At 39.1% G+C, this 23,116-nt stretch overlaps 2 protein-coding genes across 7 annotated transcripts in view; one reads left to right on the top strand and one right to left on the bottom strand.

Annotated features, from left to right (window-relative positions):
- Window positions 1-23,116, top strand: part of LOC108098808 (serine-rich adhesin for platelets) — a 57,837-nt gene that overhangs the window by 4,075 nt on the left and 30,646 nt on the right. Inside the window, exons 1-2 of one of the 5 annotated variants that reach the window (XM_017201952.2) lie at window positions 4,584-4,729; window positions 5,318-5,385. The exons of 3 other annotated variants lie outside the window; for them this stretch is intronic. In XM_017201952.2, coding sequence (XP_017057441.1) covers window positions 5,383-5,385 — 3 coding nt within the window. In that variant the 5' untranslated portion in view covers window positions 4,584-4,729; window positions 5,318-5,382. Of the gene's footprint in view, window positions 1-4,583; window positions 5,386-23,116 lie in introns of those variants that run through there. One more of the 5 variants, XM_017201951.2, reaches the window with a different exon arrangement.
- On the bottom strand, window positions 1,019-10,569 carry LOC108098809 (regucalcin). Of its 2 annotated transcripts, XM_017201956.2 has the most exons (4): window positions 10,396-10,569; window positions 7,301-10,342; window positions 1,348-2,066; window positions 1,019-1,288 (listed from the first exon to the last, which is right to left on the bottom strand). In XM_017201956.2, the coding sequence occupies exons 2-4, from the start codon at window positions 10,169-10,171 to the stop codon at window positions 1,096-1,098; spliced, it is 3,783 nt and encodes a 1,260-aa protein (XP_017057445.1). In that variant the 5' UTR covers window positions 10,172-10,342; window positions 10,396-10,569; the 3' UTR covers window positions 1,019-1,095. The 2 variants fall into 2 exon arrangements, with proteins under 2 accessions (XP_017057445.1, XP_017057446.1); XM_017201957.2 differs by lacking the exons at window positions 7,301-10,342; window positions 10,396-10,569 and adding an exon at window positions 2,253-2,314.

Raw genomic sequence — 23,116 nt, forward strand, 5'->3', positions numbered from 1 at the left:
TGCTGCCATATGTGCCCGTCGTCTGGATCTGTATCGGTCTGTGTGGCATTCTGACTGTGTTGTCAAACAATGCGCATATGGATACTGTATCTGTATCTGGATAAATGTATCTTTTATTACCCATATATTGTGAGACAGTTGTTTTGGGTGCAGCGCAAACAATTGTCGAAACGATCTCATCTCCACACGCTCTTCATTTTCGATTCTCTGGAAATATATTTTTGATTGGACTTGCCCCTGGGACTTCCTCGATTCCCACAACTTTTTTCTTGCCACGGTTTACATTTCACTCACAATCAATATTTTGCCCCCTTTCAATTGCCTTACATTTTTTATTTATTGGGACAAAGTGTATGTCATGCAATTGATTGGTATTTATTGAAAATGCTTTGATTTGGCGAGACATTTGCTTATTGTATTGGAAGTTATGCATACTTTTTCCATTTAATAACGGGTAATTTAGATATCTTAAAAAATGCAAACAAGATTTGCAAAAATATATGTGGCTATATGAATTGTATTTTCATCAAGATTAGATTTGGCACCTAAAATCTTCCATAGGAAAACAAATATGTATCCACAAACAACGAAATACGAGCCCCCAAAACCGTTTTACTTATCTCCTGGTATCTGTTTGCCCAATTAAGTAGTAATCTGTCACTGGAGGGCACTTCACTAGATGCTTATAACAAAAACACTGCAATTTCAGTTTAATCAAAACATTTGCCCTACAAAATAAATCCAAGGGCGTAGCTTCCTATCAATTTCATAACAAATCATTGATTTTCTGAAGTGGTTCTCACTTATCTCATTGGAGCTAGAAAATTGTTTCACACCTCCCAAGGGCAAAAAAAGATTTTTCATAATTAAGAATTTGTTTTGGCTATTTTTAAGATTAAACTTCAAACACGTTATTGGAAATTTCTTAACTGCTTTTTATCAGCTTTATGCCTAGGAAAGAGAAGAACTTTTAAAGGAACTCGTTTGAAAATGAATGAATATAAAATAAAAACAACAATTTTAACAGTATCCCTTTAATATACAAGTAAACACTTTCTCAGTTAATTAAATTCTATTGTACAAGTACTCTATAATTTAGATCTTCAAGTTGACGCCGGGGTAACCCTTGGCATTGAGACCGGTGACCTGGTAGGTGGTGCCAGCTGGTTTTGGCTGGTCGAACTTGTTGGCGGTCGTCACATAGAGAATGTCCAAGTTGGGACCACCGAAGGCCACCGAGGTGATTTGAGTGGTGGGAATTTTGATCTCCAGCAGGATTTTGCCGGTGCTTTGAGTTAGGGAAATGATTGTTAATTAAAGATCTTTACTGCAAAATTAAAAACTCACCTTGGGTTGACCTTGAAGACGGTACCGCCGTTGAAGGTGGCCACATAGATATTGCCCTCCGTATCGACGGTCATGCCATCGGGGAATAATGGTCCCTCGGGGCGGATTTTCCTCAGATCGAAGATGACCTTTGGGTTGCTCACGGCGCCGGTGGCTTGATTGTAGTCATAGCCCACAACTTCATGGTTGTTCGTGTCGATGAAGTAGAACTTCTTGGCCTTGACATCCCAGGCCAGACCATTGGAGATGCCCACTTTGGTGCGAAGAAGCGTTGGCTTTCCGCCGGCCTGCCAGCTGTAGAGTTCACCCTTCCACTGGGTGAAGATGTCGCCGGATGTGGCCATGGTGCCGCCGTAGAACCGTCCATTGGGATCGGTTTTGGCATCGTTGATGCGGTTGTCCGTCTGGTCCGGCTGCACTTCGAACAGGGTGCGAACGACCTTGGCCGTAGGGGAGACTCCATCCCACTGGACAACCACAGTGCGACGTCCGCAACCCACAGCAAACTCCTGGGGTTTGTTTTCCACAGGGAGAATAAAGGAGGCAAACTCCTCGCCCTGGATTTTCGCCTTGTACACCTTGTTCTGCTTGAAATCGAAGCGATTAATGCCAGCCGATTCCAGATCCACGTAGTAAAGACTCTGGCGATCCACATCCCAGTGGGGTCCCTCGCCCAAATCGGCATAGGAATCGGGAAGAGCTTCAACCTTGTACGACATCTAAAATGGAGAATATTATAATTACATTTTTAATTTTCCATTCACTCAAAAACCTGATAATTAAATCAACAATTAGCGAAACGTATTACAATGCAATTAAGTTGCTATGCAAAGAATATAATAATAAACAGCTAGCGTTTCGGTATGTAATTGCACATCAAAATTAAACTCTCTCTTCTTTCTCACCTTTGAGATTAATTATTTATTGAGGGCCGGAAAACCGTTTAATACTTCTCAGTCAGCTAACGTTAGCAAACTGAATTGAGTCCGGGCGAGCTGAAATGCTTTTATAGGGGGTTCTCACACCTGAACATGCCAAATTGATAACAATAATTCAAGTTGCTCTCTATAGCTGTTATCAACTTATGACACCAACACGCAAAAACGCCGGACCAATTTAATAATTGAGGTGAAAACCTTAATCTATGATTGTGCAAATTTTCAGAAATACTTAGTAATTCAGAGATAAATGATTTTTGTTTGTTTTTAAAATGCTATATAAACGAATTTCAAAACAAAACATCAACAAGAATTATATTATATATATTTTACAAAAATTAATATAATTTTCGTAGGCTGAATTTCGGCATAGAGTTTCCACTGTGATCAAATTTATATCTCAGTTGGCTTATTATTTCGCTGATAAATGATCCCAGTGAAATCTCTCAACACATTTTATAGTCACCATGAATTTATCAAAAATACCACACATATCTATTATCTCTGTTCATAAAAAGATACATGTGTGAAGATATAACTTGGGATTGCTGTGATATTTCATATTGGTAGCCATGGGGAGGCACTTAAAATGTGTATGGAATGGAAAGGTCGTAAAACCAATGGTTTAGCAGTACGATTTGTCTTATCAATTTCCATAAATAACCAACTCAAACTCAAGTTGTTTTCCTTTCCGAGAGAGCTAGCGGGTCATTGATTAAACCTTTTGCGGTGGTGCCATGGCAACTTTGTGTTGTTGTTGGTTCTTGCTGTTGGTAGGTTGGTGTGTTGTGCCCTTCATGTGTCCCACTCGCACCCCAACGGAGGTGGAGTGTCTTCTACTCGCTATACTATACCATTCTATACTATACTATTCTCTTTGATATGAGTTTTGTGTATTGGACTGGTGCTTCTGACTCGACTCCTTGGCGTGTAATTAAGCCGGCGGGGGGAAGGGAAAGGGGGTGGTGGTGGAGATGGATAGATAAGAAAGGCCGTCCACTTGGACAGTGGGTCACTCGAGCGCTGTCTCCCCGCTTTGGTCTTTTACTGTACTTGTCCATGGCGGTTTTTCCTCTCCTTCATATGGCACTGCAACATCAACACCAATGGCAACAACCATAATAAAAACTAATGAGTTGCTCGGTTGTTATACCCGGTATTTGTAGTTTAAGGGGTGTACTAGTATTGTGGGAGATAAGTATAACTATAAATCTGTAAGGGATTTGGGAACAAATATCAGAATACACTATAGATTCCTGTATCTTATAATCCTTAAAATTTAAATTAGAATGGTTGGATAAGTTTAAAAGATTAAAACCTATTGATTTCGATACAGCTTAATCTTTATTATTTTGTAAAAATAAATTTTATTTTCTATCATGTTTCCCAATAAAAAAAAATGGTATATACTTCATATATTAATAAAACAAACTCTTTCCTAGTAGAATCAATGTTCTATGATCTTATTACCGGGTATCTCTTAGTCGAAGTATTCGATTTTCATGCTAACTTGTCCGATGTTGCTGCCGTCTGGCTCAATGTGTCTTTGGCCCAGTGCATTACCCTTTGCCACACTTTACACGCTTGCATTCTTTTGATTTCTTTATTTCTTTTGTGCTCCTCGCGGAGTTCTGTCTTAATTATCTGTAATTGATTACATCTAAGCGGGCGCCCTAAGTGGCGATTGTTTACCTAGAAATTAAACGCACCGAACAAACAGCGTGCGTAAACAAATAAAAACAAGCGTGTGTCTGGAAGAAAAATAACCTTTGCGATGATAGGATCCTCGAAAATAAAAACCCGAAAGATGATGCAGCTGTTGGAGGTTGTGCATTGATATGGGATAATGCTCTTAAGTATTCCGAAACTCTTTGTGCGTAAGTGTTGCTCACTCTCCATTTCTGGACACTCTTTATTCAGCTGGCTGAATGAAAAAACTCACTCAAAATTATACTAAACAGGAAAAGGTTTAGCTTTCCACAGAAATATTATTAATAAGTTATCGAATATATAAAAAATATTAAATTTTTAAAGGAATATTATATAATGTTTGAAATTTTATATAAAAACTCCAGTATCTGTAAAAACAAATGAAGTTTCTTTGGCTTTTTCCACTCATCGCTCACATGAGTCACGCCAATCAAGAGCTAGCAGCTGCGAGGGCTAGCAGTTAGCCGCTAGCGAGTTTCACTCGATTCTCTCTGGCTCGGCAGGTTTCTCCCTGGTTTTTCGCTCTCTGTAAGTGTATCTTATTCAGCTAAACTCGCAGCTGTTGGACTCTCGCTCGGCTTATTTTCCTTTAGTTGTCAAACAATTGCAGAGCCGCGTACAACGCGATAACGCTTTGTTGGTTAATTTTTTTCGTCGTATCTAGTACTGGAATTGTATTTGCAAGATACACGCATAATCTTCTGCCTAGCAAAGCACACGTGTTACAATATTTTGTAAGCAAATATATACACACACATACACACATAAAGGCGACAGTGTTCAAGGGCCCAAAACAAAGAGCAGATTCTGCGTCATCTGATCTCGGGAGCTGAATCACTTCACAATCATTATTCTCATCGCGAGTGCTAAAGTGTCGGTGAATTGTATCTGTGTGCTGCGAAGACGCGCTTCGATCGCGTTCTACTTTTTTGATTTCGAATAATTTTCGAGCCATTCACACAACAAAAGTATAAGAAAAAAACCCAGAGATCGGCTGTTTTTGCATACTAAATAAATCGATAAAAGATATCTAGTTTTTGTGTCAGGTATTACGAAACCCCGGCACTAAAAGTGAAATTTTAAACGCAACAACCCGAAAGTCCCCTACAGCAAAAGCGAAAAATATTTATCTCCGTGTGTTGGCAAAAAGGCAAAGAAAAAAAAAGAAAGAAACAAGTGACTTGTGACCATATCAGAGAAATCAAATCAAATCATTCCAAAGTCGAAAATATCAGTAAATTAAACCTAAATAAACCCACTTAGTCGACGCAACGCTTTCATTTGGATTAATCAATTCTTGTTTTCGGACAACCAACCAACAGGCATGCTGTACAGCGATTTTCACATTCTAGCCGAGACCCGTTTTAAATGAGATTTAACTAGATAAATGGTGCGTATCTTAAAGCCTATATAGTTCGTTTAACCCAAATACGCCTTGATAAATTGAGTTTCTTACAAGTCAGTTCTGGCAAACGACTAGCGGAAGTTGAAATCACTTTGAAGCAGATTTTATAACCGATCGTTTTGATGCGGCGATAAGTGTTTTATATATGTCTTGCTTAATTTGAACTAAGTTTCAGTTTGGCATTCTTTTTAAGAGGCTTTAATGGCAAATCTTGTTAGAAGTTAAAAAACCAGTTGCTTTGATGGCGAGTGTTTCGATTTGGTTTGGTGCAATGATTTTAATCGTTAGACATGGTGTTACTATAAGGTTAATAAAAATTAACAAGGGAAGTAAAACTACTTTAAGTGTCATTGGCCTACGAAATTTCCTTCAAAATACTTTGATTACATTTTCAATGTGTCAGCGATATTTATAAATACTTATTTTAATAAACCAGATTGTAAAATGTCATGGCTTACGCAAAAAAAGATTTTATGATTCACTTAAGAACTATGTTTATTCATATGTATGTGTATCTATTTATTTCCTTCTATAATTTCCATAAATATTAAATGTAATACATATTTACACAATTTTTTTCAATGAAGGTTTAATTTTGAGTTCATCTACCTCTAATACACCCGCATACCGGTAATAACCTTGCTTGTCAAGAATAATTTTCTGGTCCCATCCACCCCGATCACTGCCTGCATATTTTTTTTGCACTGCACTTTTCCACCACCCCATTTGGCCCACCTCTCTCGTAACCTTCTGCATTTACTTAACTAATTACATAGACAAGCTACGAAATGACCGAGACGGCGAGTTTCTGCCCCTCTCTTTCGCTCCCAACTATGTTTATCTTGTTAATTAAGAAGGTAACTAACTACTGGTTAATTTTTAATTGTTACAAGACGGTAATTTGTATGCAAGCCAACTGCTGGGACTTCGTTTAGAGATCTTAAGAGACTGTTATTATTTTTTCTCCGAGTTCCCGAGTTCTAGTCGGTCGACTCACTTGTGTCATTCATTTCGGATTGATTATGCACGGTCTTGACTCGGTTGAAAGCACACCCCTCTGCCACTTATATACAAGTATACTATATTATTCAACTTCTGGCATTTCCATGCGGGTTTTTCGGTTTAACTCCCCCGGTAAAGGCGGTTCGCTATATAGCAATTATTATTGTATTTTCCACTCGCTTCATATCTGTGAAAGATTGTATGGGGACTATATGTACGAGTATGTGTGTATTTCTGGCTTCTTTGTTTGACTTTTGCACTGCTCTGTTGGCATTTTTAATTGTTTTGCCTGCGTTTTGTAAGCTTTTTTGTGTTATTGTTTGATTCAGCCTTTTTCCCCCCTCTTTTTGTTTGTTCAGTGAAATTTGTCGCCAAAGCTTTGTCCATTTCATATTTCCAGCTAAATTGAAAAACAAAAACACAGAAGCTAAGTTGTTTCAACCATACGTTTGCTAATTAAGTTCTCAACCCAATTGGTTGCCTTTCTTTTCTATCGTTTTAGTTTTATTTTCACTGCTTTGTTTTGACTTTTGTTTTCTTTTCATAGCTAATTGCTTTATCTGGAAATATAAAAAACGAGCAGAAAAAATGGAGAGCAAAACTAATTGGAAACATTTTCTTATTGCGAAAGCTTTTGGGGAGTGTATGGCGAGAAAAAGTCGAGAAAACTATGATTATATTTATAGCATTCGTGCATAATGAATTTCTAAAATTAAGTGGAATTACTTATGTATATTAAAAACTAAGCTGCTGTTGTCTCCCTTCACTTTTCAATACTTTTTGATTTATGGTTTGAACACACCTTCATAAGTATTTGATAAATCAATAGAATGGCAATAGTTCTATCCTTGACATAAAAATAATAATATCTTCATACTTGCATTTAACACCTACACACCTTTTCCGCCTGATTGATATTTGTATTTGATTCGCTCTGCTGATTGCAGTTTTCCAGTTTTACCGACTTGCTATTTTCAAGTTTGATTGATTTGCTGCTTTCGGGTTCTGGTGTTTTGCAGTTTACGATTTTCAACTCGATAGATTTTTTGGGTTCATCTATTTGTTTAATGGTTTTCTTGTCAGCATTGCAACTTGCAATTGTCTTCTCCTCGAATATTTTGACATGTTTCTCCAATTGTTCTATTTGTTTTTCGACCTCGCGCATTTGCATGAATTTTTCCAACTGGTTTAGTCTTATGCAGGAATCTTTTGAAGCTAATTTCGGATTAAGAACTTCCTCCTCAGATTTCTTACAATTTTTCTCTTGTTTCTTGCACTTTTCTTCTTCTAGTTTTGAAGCTTTGTTTTCCCTGCTTTTCTTAGCTTCACTTTTTTTCCGTCCATCTTCCTCCTGCTGTTTTTGAGAGGACCCCTTATGATCCTTTTCCTTGCCATGCTGGTCTTGAGCCAATTTTTCCTCCTGTTTAAACCCTATGCTGCAATCTTTTACAGCTGTTTTCTGGCTTTGTTGTTTTAGATCCTCCTTTTTTGATTTCTTAAAACTTCCCTCGGATTTCTTATGATTCTCCTCTGATTTCTTATAATTCCTCTTTGAGTTTTTTAAATTCTCCTTCGATTTTTTAAGATTCTCCTCTGATTTCTTACAATTCGCCTTCGAGTTCTTTAAAGTCTCCTCCGATTTCTTGCAGCTCTTGTCTGATATTTTAACTTTCTCGGATTTCTTATCCTTTTCTTCTTCTACTTTTGGCAAATTCTCTTGCTTGCACTCATAAGCTTCCCTGTTTTTCCGACCCTCTTCTTCTGGCTTGACCTTTTCACGGGACTCCTTTAGAGCAATTTCTTCTTTTTGCTTGATTTTTTCACAGTACTTCTTCAGAGCAATCTCTTCTTCTTGCTTAATTTTTTCAGAGGACTCCTTTAGAGCCATTTCTTCTTCTTGCTTGAGTTTTTCACAGGACTCCTTTTGAGCAATTTCTTCTTCTTGCTTGGGTTTTTCGCAGGACTCCTTTAAAGCCATTTCTTCTTCTTGCTTAAGTCTTTCACAGGACTCCTTTAGAGCAATTTTCTTACAGCTCTCGTCTGATGTTTTATTTTTCTCGGATTTCTTACCCTTTTCTTCTTCTAGTTTTGCCAAATTCTCTTGCCTGCACTCATTAGCTTTTCTTTCTTTCCGGCCCTCTTCTTCTGGCTTGAGCTGCTCACAGGACTCCTTTAGAGCAATTTCTTCTTCTTGATTGAGCTTTTTACAGGACTCCTTGAGTGCAATTTCTTCTTCTTGCTTGGGTTTTTCGCAGGACTCATTTAAAGCCATTTCTTCTTCTTGCTTGAGTCTTTCACAGGACTCCTTTAGAGCAATTTCCTTGCACCGCTGTTCTTGTGCTAGCTTTCTACATATTTCTTCCTGTTCCCGCTCGGCAGCAGTTTGTTGACGGATGGTTAGAAATTTGAAGTTGATCTTATCCGCCGACATGGCATTAACCACCACAATCGATCCCGTTTGTCCCGGCTCCAGGATGTCCATCTTGGCCAGTAGCTTTAGTCCCGAATTCATAATGCGTCGGAAGTTCAGGCTACCCAAAACCATTTCTTCGACCAGAAGTGGGTAAACACCACGGAAGAGCGAGGATTCAGCTGCTTCGGATGGATAGCCAGTGAGCATGACAATGGGACACGGTGGCCTCATGTGACTGATCATCTGGGAAACCATTTGGCATGGACTTGCCACCACAATTGCCCCAGCTTGAGCCACTGTTGCCGCCTCCGAAATCGCAGTGGTCACCGCCGAAATGTGATCAGCGGCAGAGGTTCGAATTTCCCTCTTCAGACTGCTCTGCAGATTCTCGTACCACAAAACCGACTCGACTTTGGCACAAATCCTGGCCATAGTTTGCACACACTCCACTGGATATTTACCCTCTGAAGTTTCACTGGACAACATTACGGCATCGCAACCATCGAATATCGCATTGGCAACATCCGAGGCTTCGGCACGCGAAGGTCGCGGCTTTGTTGTCATCGATTCCATCATTTGGCCGGCACAGATCACCGGCTTACCCACTCTATTGCACTTGGCCACGATGGATTTTTGGGCCAGGGGCACTTGCTCCTCGGGAATTTCGTTGCCCAGATTCCCGCGCGCCACCATTATGCCATCGGATTCACGGATAATGGAGTCCAAATTGGCCAGGCCCTGTTGGCTGTCGATCTTGGAGATGATCTTTATGTGTTCACCCGTCGATCCCAGAGCCTGGCGAATCTCTTTCAGAGCATTGGCATCGCGGATGAACGACGCAAAGATCATGTCCACCGGCAGCTCCGCTCCGAACTTGAGATCCAGTTTATCCTGTTCGGTTACGGAGGGAAGATCCAACGGAATGCCCGGCAGATTCACTCCTTGATGGGAACCCAACCTGCCTTCAGTCTCCACCTGGCAAGTCACTTCATCTGCTTTGGATTCCTTAACCACCAGTTGGATAAATCCGTCGTTTAGTAAGATTCGATTTCCAGGTTTTACGACTGAAGGTAAGGGCTGATAGTCCACGTATATCTGCTCCTTGGTGCACTTTTCCTCCAGTTCTTTTTTGGTACTCAGTGTAATTTTATCACCGGGTAGGAGTTTGATTTCGGATGTACCACCTGCCAACTTTCCCGTTCGAATCCCCGGACCCTTGGTGTCCAATGCAATGGCCACAGTTCTGGGTAAGCCCGTTTCTTCTGCATACATTTCCATGGCTTTTCGAGTAGCCTCTATTGTCTTGCAATGGCACTCATGGTTGTACTGAGAGAAATCCATTCGCACAACTCGCATCCCGGCACGAATGAGCTTGAGTAGAACTTCCGGACTATTGGATGAGGGTCCAATGGTGCATATAATGCAACTGAGGGGGAGACTCAAAGGTGGAGCTTGAAATTGCAGACGAGATTGGTAATCCAGCTGGGAGTCGAAGGGTCCTCGGTCCAGTTGGAACTTTGGAGGATGCTAGAAGGATTTGGTTAATGGGCCACTTATATTGAAAACCCCTATAGACTCACCACCTCCTTTTTAGAATTCTCAGCATAGCAGCGAAGTCTTAGATTAGATAGGGATTTCGGACATGGAGACACAACGCAGAAGGTTGCCCTTCGGCAAAGGTATCCGGCGTATGTCCGAATTTTGAAGAAATTTAGAGAAAACGAAAAAAAAAACGTAAATTTAATCGGAAAATGATCTATAAATCTCAACCATTATGATCGGAATAACGTATTATTTACATTTCAAATAGCATGCGCCTCGCCTTATTTTAACCATTAAGAACACACCTTAAAAATACACTTGGAATTGAAAGTCTTATCAGAAAGTACATCCGATGCCAACTCAAATGCCATTCATATACACAATTGTTTGTTTGCTCGTATCAGCCGATGTTTTACTCTGAAATTTCCATTCTGTTTTGACAGTCGCTCAAAAGACTGATTCATTCATTTGCGCAATTTGTCCAACTCATCGTAGATATCGTTTTGTTTGCTTAAAACGCGAATGCACTTGCCACAGCTGTCTGAATAATAGAGTGCATTTAAGATATACAAACTAAGCGGGTTTTAACCTTGAGGTCCTGAAAAACTCAAATAGAAACCCCGTTATATACTCTTTGCCTGACTGTTTAACATTTGCCTCCTAGTCGGTCGCAGTCTTTGTGTTTCCGACTTGTGATATTTCGCACATTTAACAACTCGCATACATATGGATGGCCCCCTGGATCCCCGCCCCTGGGAAATGGCACAATGCCGATAATACGGGCTTATATATACCTCAATTTATTTTTTATTTATTTGCAAATCAAGCCGTATAATAATATTATAATAACTTGCTCGCAATTGTCATGTGATTTTTCGTAAAAAATAAAGCTGAAGTGTGTGGTGTTTTTGATAAGACTTCTGGGTACCGAGCAATGTGGTTGAACTGAACTCTTATGTTACAAGGTTTGCCCTATATTAACAGATCTATAAGTCCTAAAAATGTTGTTGATGATATATTATATTTTTCATGTTGATAAGATCCCTGTTTCGTGATTTGATTATTTTTTAAGCATGCGTTTTCTAAGTCATACTCTTCAATAAACAAGTTTCCTATTATTATTTATTCTGCTTAAATGATTACTTTCAACCAATTGCTATACCCTGATTTATCAAATACTGGGTAATCTTTATCGTTTAACTTTTGGTTGATTGTTGCTTATTTTCCGTTTTCATTTTCGGCTGGCTTTGTGCTCGCCTTGTGTGTTTTTGTCATTGCCTTGCCATTGTTCGCTCGGCTTTTCTCACTCTGGTGCCCTGTTCTACTTTCTATGGCTATGGCAGCCATAGATCCATGGGTGGATTGAAAAGTTTCACGGATATCGCTCTGGCACACGTACTCTGGAAGTCAGAGTGTATAAATCATCATAATTTCGTAACAATTGAATTCAGAGCGTAATTGCCGTAAATAAGACGAAATTGCAATGACTGAGAAATAATAATCAAGAGTCGAGTTGAATCAAGCCAAACTAAATGGAGTCGAGTCGAGTCGAGTCGAGTCAGGCCAAGTTGAGGTGAGGTGAGGTGCTCTGCAGAGCACGAGCCGCATTGGACCGATGGGAGCATTGAGCCAAGTCGGGGCATAAATTGCGCTAATAAAGCGCACAATTAAAGTCACCATCTTGCCGGCGTTCCGTCGCTGTCGTTGAGCAAATTGGCAACACTTTCCAATCGAAACGAGTTGCAGATTCGCTGGAACCGAAACTTCTTTTTGCCGCTCCGCTGCTGATTTGCCAATTTTCGTCTAATAAAATACAATAAAATGAAATGAAAATTAATTTGGGTTAGATGAGAGCGAGCGAGTTACCCAGCAGCAGTAGCAGCAACTAGTTTGTATCTCATCGGTGCGGTGCTGTGAATTTTTGTCAAATATGTTTGCCCGCCTGCCCGCGGCGAGGAATGCGGAAATATTGTTTCTTTTCTTCTCTGTTCAGCTGCTTTTGCCTATCTCTGTTTACGTGCACTTTCCTCGGCTTTTCCTCCTGCTTTTCGTCGCATCTGCATCTGTTTGTTTTGAGATATTTTCGCGCTTCGCGCTGCCGTTTTTTTCGCTTTTCTAATTTTTTTTTTGTATGTATTTCCCCTCCTTTCAACAAGCTCATGATTTCGTGTTATATAGTATATATACCTATATATATATATATATGTTGCCATGTGGTGGCCATGCGATTGCATTTTCCACACATTTTCTTTCGTGCATGACATTAAAGTTTTAAATTTAACAACCAGCCAAATGCCGGTCTGTTGGTTCTTCGTCTCGCAGATACTATAGTTCCCTTGCTATTTTTTTTCGACTCTTTGCCGTTTTGACGACACTTAACTCCGGCGAACACTTGTGAACTTTGCCAAGTGCGTCAAAAGTCGCGCCCCACTTTCCAAACTACAAAGTTTAAAAGTCAATATTTTAATTTCTTGAATGTTTTTGGTTGCAGATTTAATGGAGAGCACAATCAATAGAGGTTTTCTTGTTTAAAATCATAGTTTGGATTTGGTTTGCGCATTAAAACTGTAGAGCTAGTGACTCGATTTCACCAAAGGTACATAAATTAAATCCAAGCACGCTTGTCCCCACAAATTGCGCATACGCCGCGTTGTCCCAGAGAGAAAGACGAAGTCCATTTTATTTGGCTTTTGATCAGTGAGCTTGCGTGCCCAGTGAATGGCAGTCGCTGTCTTAATTCTCATTCCCGATTCGTTTATTTTGGGGTAACTCTTTTTCTCCAGACAACCAAGTCGTGCAAATGTCAAAAGTGTGACAAACATTTTGTGGAAATTCGGTTCATTATTCGGCCAAAGTGACCCCATTCAGAAAACTGATTACAACGATGATTACCAAATCCCCCCAGACAGTTTGCCCTCAGCACGCTTCTAATTTCTTTCGAGCCCGGCTTTCCTGGAGCTCTTCGGCTCTATGTAGCTGTATCTTCTCATCTCTGTTGCCGGCCGGGCACGATTTACTGCCACATTTAGATTTAAACTTGAAAATTTGTTGCTGCAACTGGCGTTGCTATTTTTACCATTTTTACCAGCACGTTCTACAAGTTTTTTTTTTTTTGTTTTTTGCGGCTACCTGCCGCTCAACGTGGGAAGCTGTGGGGAATGGGAATGAAAATGGTTTGCTGCAAATGTTTGTCCAAACTGGACGCATTGTTTGGCCGTCATCATTGCTGCTGGTTGGCCAAAAGGAAATGTTTTTCTCCTCGGTCGCCTTGAAGCGCAACCGAGTTGTTGACTCGACCACCGAGTTTGTTGACTTGTCTCTCGATTTATCTGCGTGTTAATTTGAGCAATTAACATGGTAAATTAAGGAAGCACCAATTCGCCGTAGATATTTTCAACATAAATACACACCTAAGGCTGCTCGGGTTGCTTGTTAACCTGCCAACTACAACATGATCAACATCTCATTGTCTGTTGTTATTTTTTTCCCCCTTTACGGGTTTTCGGTTAACTCTGCGTTGAAACAAGCCAAACAGTTAATGTAAAAAATGTGGTCTAAAGCTGGGTGAATGAGGAAGTGCGGCAACAATTAATTCATTAACTTATTTGTAAAAATAACCAAAAAGTAAATCAATAAATCATCCATGTTGGATTTGGCAACAACCTAAAATTAAGTTATTAATTAAAAATAATTAATAGACGTTAAGGTTATCGTAGGAAGTAATTTTATGTTGGACGTGACTTGGGAAACAAACAAACATAAACCAGGTATTTTTCTGGTAGTTGGCTCGTTTTTAGCATTAAAATATTTATTGAGTGGCTATCAAATATGGCTCAAACTACCTCATAGAAATGCGATTAGTCACTTATGCTGTATACATAAATACAAAATTGTATCTTTGGTAGTTGTTGGCTTTCCTCCTGCATTCGCCGACTTCCACACAAGTTTTTAATGCTTTTTTAACAGAGTATAAAAAGCACCTTGCGCCCAGTTAGTCATTCGGCACACACAAAACATGTGTGTGTGTGTTAGTGTGGGTAAAAATATAGCCACAAGCCCCGATATGGCCGGTATACAGTTAACCAATTGTTAACCCAAATGTGCTGCCAACTGATACGAAAAGAGAAGGGGAAGGGGCGCGGCACGAGCCGAGGGGATCCGTCGAGGTGCGCCTGCGCACAGCACATTGCCAACTGATTTGCTGCGCATTGATTGAAGGGTAAATTACACCTTGCCACATGCAATTCAATGCGATTCGATGCGATTCAATCCGATGACGGACACACGAACGGTCGACCGACCAGGTTTACTTGTCTTTACAGGTCTTTGCTAAACAAAGCTTATTCCGCACATGGAGAAAAATATCTAGTATATGAAAGGCCACATTTTGTGGATTATAGAATATACAAAAAGTAAAAAGTTGAAGGGTGAATTATTAAAAATAATTTTAAATGGGTTAAGTAAGTTAAGAGACCCGATAAGCTAAAAAATGTATAACAAAACTGAATTCATGTTTTAGAAAACATATCAGAAATTGTTTCTTCCGCGAAAAGCCAAGGTCATTGTAAATTTGGTCCCATTTATTCTTGAGATGAACATTATAATTTCTCTCCGTGTCGTCTCTTTCCTCTAAGTTTGGCAAATGTATATCTAAAAGATACTGTTAGCTACCGCCACCGGGCGACTGCTATTTGTATTTGTAGAATTTTGTGTGCAAATACAAATTTTTTGCGCTCGCAACTATTTGTAAATTGCGTCACCTCCGAAACTTGGTTTTTGGTTATGGTTCGCTAGTGTGTCCATGTTTGGATGTTTAGAGCGCCCTCTCTATTTCGCCGACTATCCGGCAATTGGCCGATGTATATGTATATATACCAGGGTGCGAGTATCTGTGCCAATCGTTTGCACTTGTGTGTGTGCTGCGACCATAACTGCATAAATATTTAATAGGATTTCAATGTTGTTTCGTTCCAAGTGCGCTGTCACGTCATTAAAGTCACATAAACATTTGAATAACATTTTCTTCAATGGTTTTACTTTTGAATTTTTTTTATTTTTGGTATTGGTATTTGGTTTCTTTTTGGCACATTTATTGAACGTACGCCTAGGCATTTCGGCTAGACTGAAATATATATAGACCGTCGCAAAAATAGACCTTCTTATAAAGTTGTCTGCGTCACTTGTTTTGAATATAAAAATGCCATTGGTTCCGTGTCAATTGATATTGTATTGTTTTACTTATTATTCACAATGAATTTGGTTGCTCAAGACCGCACAAAGAGCTTAGAAAATAATCTTTATTAATCACATTTTGAAAGTTGTAAGGTAACTAGCGATATATCTTATTTTGTTTTAAAACCTACCCATTAAGTGTAGTAAAACCTTTGCAATTAAATACCATTCCTTAGATCCTAAGACTAATTACTTAGTTTTATTTTTCGTATTGCTTTAATTATCTTAATAGTGACTTGCAATGTCTATTCGATTGTCGTTAAAAAAAAGGAACACCTTTATTACTCACTTTTTAACGACTGACCAGCGGCAGCATTTCCCTTTTAATTAATAATACCTCACCGCCGTTTTGTGGCGTGTTGCCAGCGGGGCCTTTTGGGCCAATGCCACCGAATGGCAAAAACTTTATGACACCGAGAGCTGGCATTATAGTATACCTCATCATCAGACATAAGCTAACGCAAATTGACAGCCGTTACGGATATGATGATGACCTCATTTCAAGAGCAAAAACCAAATCTTAATTAACTCTGACTTTTTTTTTTGGTTCTGATTGTTAGTAAAACTTCAGATTCGCTCCTCACAGATTGAGAATGATGTGTTTTTAATAATACCATTTGTTTTTTTTTTGTTTCTTACACATTTAAGGAGCTGCTACATTTTGTACCACACGATTTTTTATTACTGGCCAATTTTGGCTTGTGAGTTTTTATTTTTAAATAATTGTCGCAATCAAATGTAATTACAAATGCATTGAAGTTGTCCGTTTGTGTTTCCTTTTGCATGGCAATTACAAAACAAGACAAAAAGCAAGCCAAGCGCTCAATTATTGTTGCAACTTGCAGCAACTGGCAGCAGCAACACCAGCAACTCCAGCAAAAGCAACAGCAACAACTGCCGACGGTTGTCGATGCGGTAACATGGCTCAATTTTGGCTGCTGAACATTATTATTATTTCGCATTTGCGAACAATATTCGCTTATTGTTCGAAAGATCGGCCCACAACAACTACAAATACAACAACAACTCAAACCATTGTGGCAGCAGCAAGCACTTAACCAATAGCAACAGCAGCAAAAAAAAAATGATAGCAACAATTGATCATATTTTGGTCAGACAACAAAACTGGAGAAAAAATTTGATAGATGATTGCTAGCCAAGAAAAAAACAGTTAGAAAATCTTGAAAATTTCAATACTCTTACTCTTTTAAATTTTTATTTGTCTAAAAATTCTTAAAATTAATTCCACTAAACAGTTAATACAACAATAAGCGAAGGTTTTTAAATTATTTGGTTTAATACAAGTTTAAGAAAATCAATAAAAACGTTTCAGGGTAACCAAATTATAGGTTCATAGGTCTAATTTAAAATAATTTTTGCTCAAATTAAGTTCAATGCTATTTTATAAACAAATTTAATTGGCAAAACCAAATGCGAGTTCAAAGGTTTTCGAATTGCTTTTAAATTGCCCAATGTATGATCTACGCGACGGCTGCTAAAAGGCAGCGACAACCTTTTTTGGAAAGGGCATGACAAACAGACAGGCAGACAGGTAACCAAAAAAAGAAAACCAGAGACCGAAAATAAGGCAGTTGGGCTGGCTGCCAGCAATCGGGCCAAGATGCATCTCGGCTAACTGTAATGTCGTCAGCGATCTTGGCTTGACGACGCCATTATGAAATTGCACGGGCAAAGGTACACGGGCAATGGAAATGAAAATGGTAATGGTAGTGGTAGTGGTAGTGGTACAAGTACGAGTTCCAGCCGCCATTCAACAGATCCGAGGTTTGTTTTCTTTGTCGGACACTTTTCACCTGCTCTCCCACTCTGTCTATTGTGTGCCAGGCCATGCAAATAGTGCTCCAGCCACCGCCGCACGCCCCAAAAAAAAAATACAGAAAAAAAGTAAAGTAGAAACAAACGCGACTCTGCAATCCGCTGATGGTTGCGCCTGTCCGCGAGGCAATCGTCGTCCAGCTGGTGCCACCAGTGTTGAATGTTTGCACTTTCGGATCGCTCACTGAGTCAGTCAGTCACTCAGGTTAGGAACACTGAAAGAAAAACCTAGCAAATCGAAAATGTGGTTGCCAAAACTAGACCATTTCCCTTCTGGGTTCACACTGAATACGTAATATTCTGTTTACAAATTATTATAGTATTCCATTAGCTTATTTATGATATAGTTAATTAAATATTAAATTTAAAATTTCGTTAGTATTTTCTTTTAGTGCCAGCAGGCAATCGGAGGGCCCGTCTCTTAAATTGGTTACCATTAACCATCGAGCATTCTCTGGGGCTTTTCAATTTCATTTGCGCAATTATTGTGAAATTAAGATGTTTGCTCAGACAACGTTCGCTCCTCCTGCTGCTGCTGCTGCTGCTATCTTGCAGATACATTGGGAACTTTCTACGAGATCGTAGATTCATTTGATTTGAGCCAGCTCATGTGAACTATTCGCCATGATAAGATACACTAGTGAGCTAATTATGTCTCGGAAATTGTGTTCAGACCCAGCTGACTGACATACAAAAATAAATTCAGAGAAAAAAAATCTGTAACAAATAACAAAAACAGCATGTTAAGATCTCATAGAACAAAACTTTCACCCAAAAAAAGATCGGATACAGGCACTACAACAATGACAGCGGCAAAGCAACGGGGCAACTGTTGCAACAGTTTTATGGCTTAAAATTCACACTCTTAATTGCCAGGCAGTGGGTTGTGTATCTTTTAGATACTCAAGCGCAACGCATCATCTCTACGCATGTGTGACCGTCGAGAGACCAGCAAGAATGATTGTAATTATAAGTAAGACTGGCCCAGAGCAGAACAATGAAAGAGAAAATTGATAGTTAATGCAACTGCAATTGGAGCTGTGCAGGTTAATTGAGCGCATTAGCGGTTCATAACCGAGATTTCTCCAGAGTTTTCCTTGGATGGGGGAAAAACCTTTAATTGTACACAAAAGATCCGGCTTCTTTTACTTTGTGGAATATAAAGAAAAGCTTAAAAGTTGTGTTTTAAGTTCTCTTTCAAGACCTACGACTTCAGCTGACATAATGTTTATACATCCGCGTTATTTGATCCAACTTTCGTGGGCTTTCGAGAATCAGTTCAATACAAACAAAATCGCTTCGTAGTACTTAACATATATTTTCCATTTGAGAAGTGCGTACGTGAGCTCGTTTTGAATTTCGCGGTTGGTGGGCATTTGTGTGTTTATGTGATAATTCGCAATTGGAGCTGCAACAAACACACACCGACACACACACACACCCACTTGCGGTTGTCATCTCCTTGCACACAGATAATTTTCCAGCTCTTACGCTTAAGTAGGAAAAGCGTTCGTGAGTGTAAATTGTGTTAAGTTCTTTTTGGCTTTCTCGCCGCGACGGCTTTCTATTTTTCTCGATGCCGTTGGTGGTGCCACTGCGGCTATATATCTGTGTGGTTATTTTTTTGTTTTTTTAGTGGCTGCTGGTGCCACAGTTCTGACTAATGACAATCGTTTGTGGGAGTAGGAAGTTCCTCCCTCACCTTTATCTCTTTGTTTTAGTATCTTTTTGGCGGCGAGTTTTCTCTTCGCAAGATTCTGGAACGTCATAGCTGGTTCTTCTTCCCGAGGTCTTTAAAATTACTTACTAATGATAATTAGAGGCATTATTTTCCCATTATTCTTCGAAAAGTGGTTTCCCGTAAGCAGCGTTTCTGTTGGTTTTCATTGCAATTAAAGCGTCATTTAAGTGGGCGTGGGAGTTGCCGATCCAGGAAAGATTTGACCCCACCTATCCATTTGCCCCACCCAAGTCAAGTGGTAATATAGACCTGACACATGAGAAATGATCGGGATGATTTTTTTTGTTTTTGATCGTGTTTCTTTAATTAAAACCGCAAAAGTTAACTAATACTTTTGCATTGTTTTCGATTTTGTTAGGCTTTTATTTTTGCCTTGCTTTCTTTTTTTTTCAATTAAAAATAATAGTCATGCACATTTTATAAATGAGTTTCGGTTCAACGGAGCTTTTGATTATGCAAAAAACTGCAATATCCCGTCCAATAGCCGGAGCACATGTGTGTGCTCCACTTATTGGCCAAGATTAACTTTGGCTGCTGTTTGCGCTTTATTTGCCAACTGATTCCGACTGGGATTCAGCAACATCATCATCTCCATCTCCAACTTCGGTTGCCGCTTCTTCAGTGTTTCAGCTGTTTTGTGCCTTGAGCTTCCGACTTTCTCCAAACACACACAATCTCACATGTATCGTATGTATGTTTGTTTGTACACACACAAACACACTTTGTTAGCTCGGCGTTATAACAAATCCAGAGTGTGTGCTCAGTTGCTCTGCCTGGCCAGCTGCCTAATGATCCGTCTGTGTTATAACTTATATGCAAACCGGCTGCCAAATTGAAATGTGCTCGGATTTCGAAGAGTGTGGCTCCCCTTAAAATCTCTCTCCATTTCCCTTGGCCTTTTGCCAAAAATATGTTTTGTTTTCCGCAGCATTTAATGTTGATGTATCGGCCGCCAACTGTTGTAAACAATTTGGCATCATAAATGTCTGGATATTACGACATTTGTCAGTTGTCGAATGTAGAAAACAATACGTCATGAATGTATCTTTATCTTTTATTAGAGTTCAAATAAAATCATTCAGGAAAATAAAAGATACGAAGCCTTTATGATATGACCAAAATAGCGCTTAAAGATTTATTGGATTAACATTCGGAAATTGTATTTGTATATAAGGTTGTTTTAAAAAGAAATCCGGCGAATGATTGTTTTAGTTGTTTACTTCTGGGAATCATAATAAACAAGAATTAAAGAAACTTAATAAGCGTTATTTGTTCAGCAAAATTCGATTATAATGTAATCAAACGCTGAGTATAAAAGTTTATTTATATACGAATTCTTATTCCGAAAGAATTTTATCGTTAATATAAGTATTTATCGTGTATCAACTGAATACTTAATCATATCTTTAATCTTTTTTTTGCAGGTGAGTTCATAATGCATCGTGATTTATCAACACTTTTCTGTCTTGTGTCATACTGGCCAGAACTAAAAGGCCATGAGTCAATGTGGTAAGAAAGAACTTAAAGAATGACGGTTTTATACATACCCTATCTTGATTAGAAAAAGGAAACCCCATTTTGGGTGTAATTAAAAGTCGAAACTCGTTTACAGCAACCAGTTTCTATATGCATAGCTTTAAAAGATCTGTGATAAAATGCGGTGATTCAAATTGTGCAAGATTTTTTAAAACTTAATAGGAAACTTAAATTGGATATTTTTAAAGGGCCATAAAGTTGTTATCATAGTAACATGTTTTGTAACATTTTGTATTCCCTTTCACAACTTGCAGAAGCAGGACTGAATTTAACTCTTGTGATTTATTGAAGAAATTTAAGATTAGCCACAAAAACTGAGATTATTACAACTATTTTTATTTCGCCCCGGAGTTTGGTGGTTTATGATACCCTTTTGTGGGCCAGGGTATTCCGAAGACTTACACATTTTATTGGGCAACCAAGCGGGGCTGACCAAGGAGCTTGGCTGTCGTTTTATGTTTCATGCGAATCGCAGAAAATGAACAAAAATGTATATGTGTGCAATTATAATAAATTATTTTCGCGTGGATTAACGAGTTAATGACGGTCGCTCCGGTGGAAGTCGAAAAGAGCGCGTGTTTTTAATTGTTAAATTGCTGGCAAGAAAACAAGGCAGCGCCATTCAGACAGACAACTGAGCTTCACTCAGACCACATTTACGTGGAGTTTTGCCAAATTTGTGTCATGCCCCAAATAGGATAAATCCGCAAAACATTATTCCGGCTGAAACTCTGGCTGAAAGCCACTTCCCCACAGAAACGGAAACGGATGAAAGTGTATTTTTTCGAAATTGATCGAATAAATGCTGCACTCGTCGAGGATGATGATGATAACGATGCTTGATGATGCCTGCTGCAGCCTCTGATGTTTGGCCAGGAAATCCAAGCTGCAGAAACATGGCCAACGCTTGTCTATGGCTATATTTAGTCAGCCAGCCAGCCAGCCAGCCAAGTTATTGGCAAAGTCTGCCGTTTTGGGGAAAAGCCGATGTAAACAAGTCCGCTTGTGTTGCAACGACCTAAATTTACCGTAAAATTCATGAGAAAAAAAGATAACTCCCTCAAGAGAGGATACACAGCAGAGGGAAAATTAACAGGTCATTAATATACATAGATAGGGATGAAAAAAGGTTAAGAAGAGTTCAGTTGTTAAATAAATACTAAATAAAAAAATTTGCAGAAAAGTGATAAAATCATAACTATAACTTTTATAATTTAATACGATTTTTAAATGTCATTCCTCTAAGTTATTAAAATATCTATCCAGCTGCACCATACGTTTATTTTTAATTTTTTGGTCGATTTATCTCTGTGAATTAAAGTTGTCCGAAAAAACAATTTCTTGAGCAATTGGTCAGTAAAAATCTCGTTCTCAGGGCTATTTAAGTGACCACACCTGTATGTTTTGATGCTGAGGGAGTCGGCCGGTGCAGATTCTCTAAGTCTCAGGTGTCTTGCGATGGCCAGCTGTCGCAGCGTTGCAACAAGTTGCCAGCGAAGTTGTTGCCGTCGCCAAGGTCATCGTCGTTAAATGTGGCCAGCATCCTCTACGGCTGTTGTTTTTAAATTCTGTTTTATTTTTTTTTGTATCTCTCTTTTTTTTTTTTTTTTTTTTTTTTGGTAGCTCTTTGGCTTGGCCATTTTTACCAGTTTGACAAGTTTTTTGCAGTCACTTGTCTGTGCTCGCTGACTACTTGGGCTTCTACTCAAAACATCTTCGTGTCCGCTTCTCAGATTCTTCGATGTTCTTGCACTCGTATTTCAATTTTGGCTTTTTCTGTGCACTTTTTTTTTTGTTGTATTTTGCTGTATTCTGTCTGGGTTTTTTGTTTGCCCATATGGCGCCGCTAAAGGTGTCCCCTTGGCCTGAGAGCCCAGCTAAAGTGGAAAATTTATGACCTCCACAAAGAAAGCTTCCACGTACTATACAATTTCATTATAAATTATGCACAGCTATAACCTTTTCAATAAGTCAACGAACTTGCAATGCTTACTATACAATAATTACGAGGGTAGATTGTTAAGATAGTGAATGAATATTATTGTTTTATTAGATTTAGCTGGTATGTCATGTAAATCTATTCCTTGCAAAGCCTGTTAAGCTTTTATATTGTTTTTAATAGATAAAGAAATGAATTCAATAAACAATGAACTCCCCTCTGAGTTACTTAAGGCTGTCTGACTCATCGAAAAGGATATTTCCACTGGGGGAAAGAGCTAAAAGCCAGGGACATGTGAAATGGAGAATAGAAAACGTGGAAAACTTACGGCCAGACCGCAGACCCCGAAAGCCAAACCCCAAACTGGCCCATCGGAATACATTGTTGAGCAGATACGAGTAGAGCCAGCGCCCAGCTATTAACAAGCCCAACAAGTCCGACATGCACACCCCAAATACCCAGTGAACCGCAAATG

This window comes from Drosophila ficusphila, unplaced genomic scaffold, assembly GCF_018152265.1.
Source record: "Drosophila ficusphila isolate 14025-0441.05 unplaced genomic scaffold, ASM1815226v1 contig_791, whole genome shotgun sequence".
Lineage (NCBI taxonomy): Eukaryota > Metazoa > Arthropoda > Insecta > Diptera > Drosophilidae > Drosophila > Drosophila ficusphila.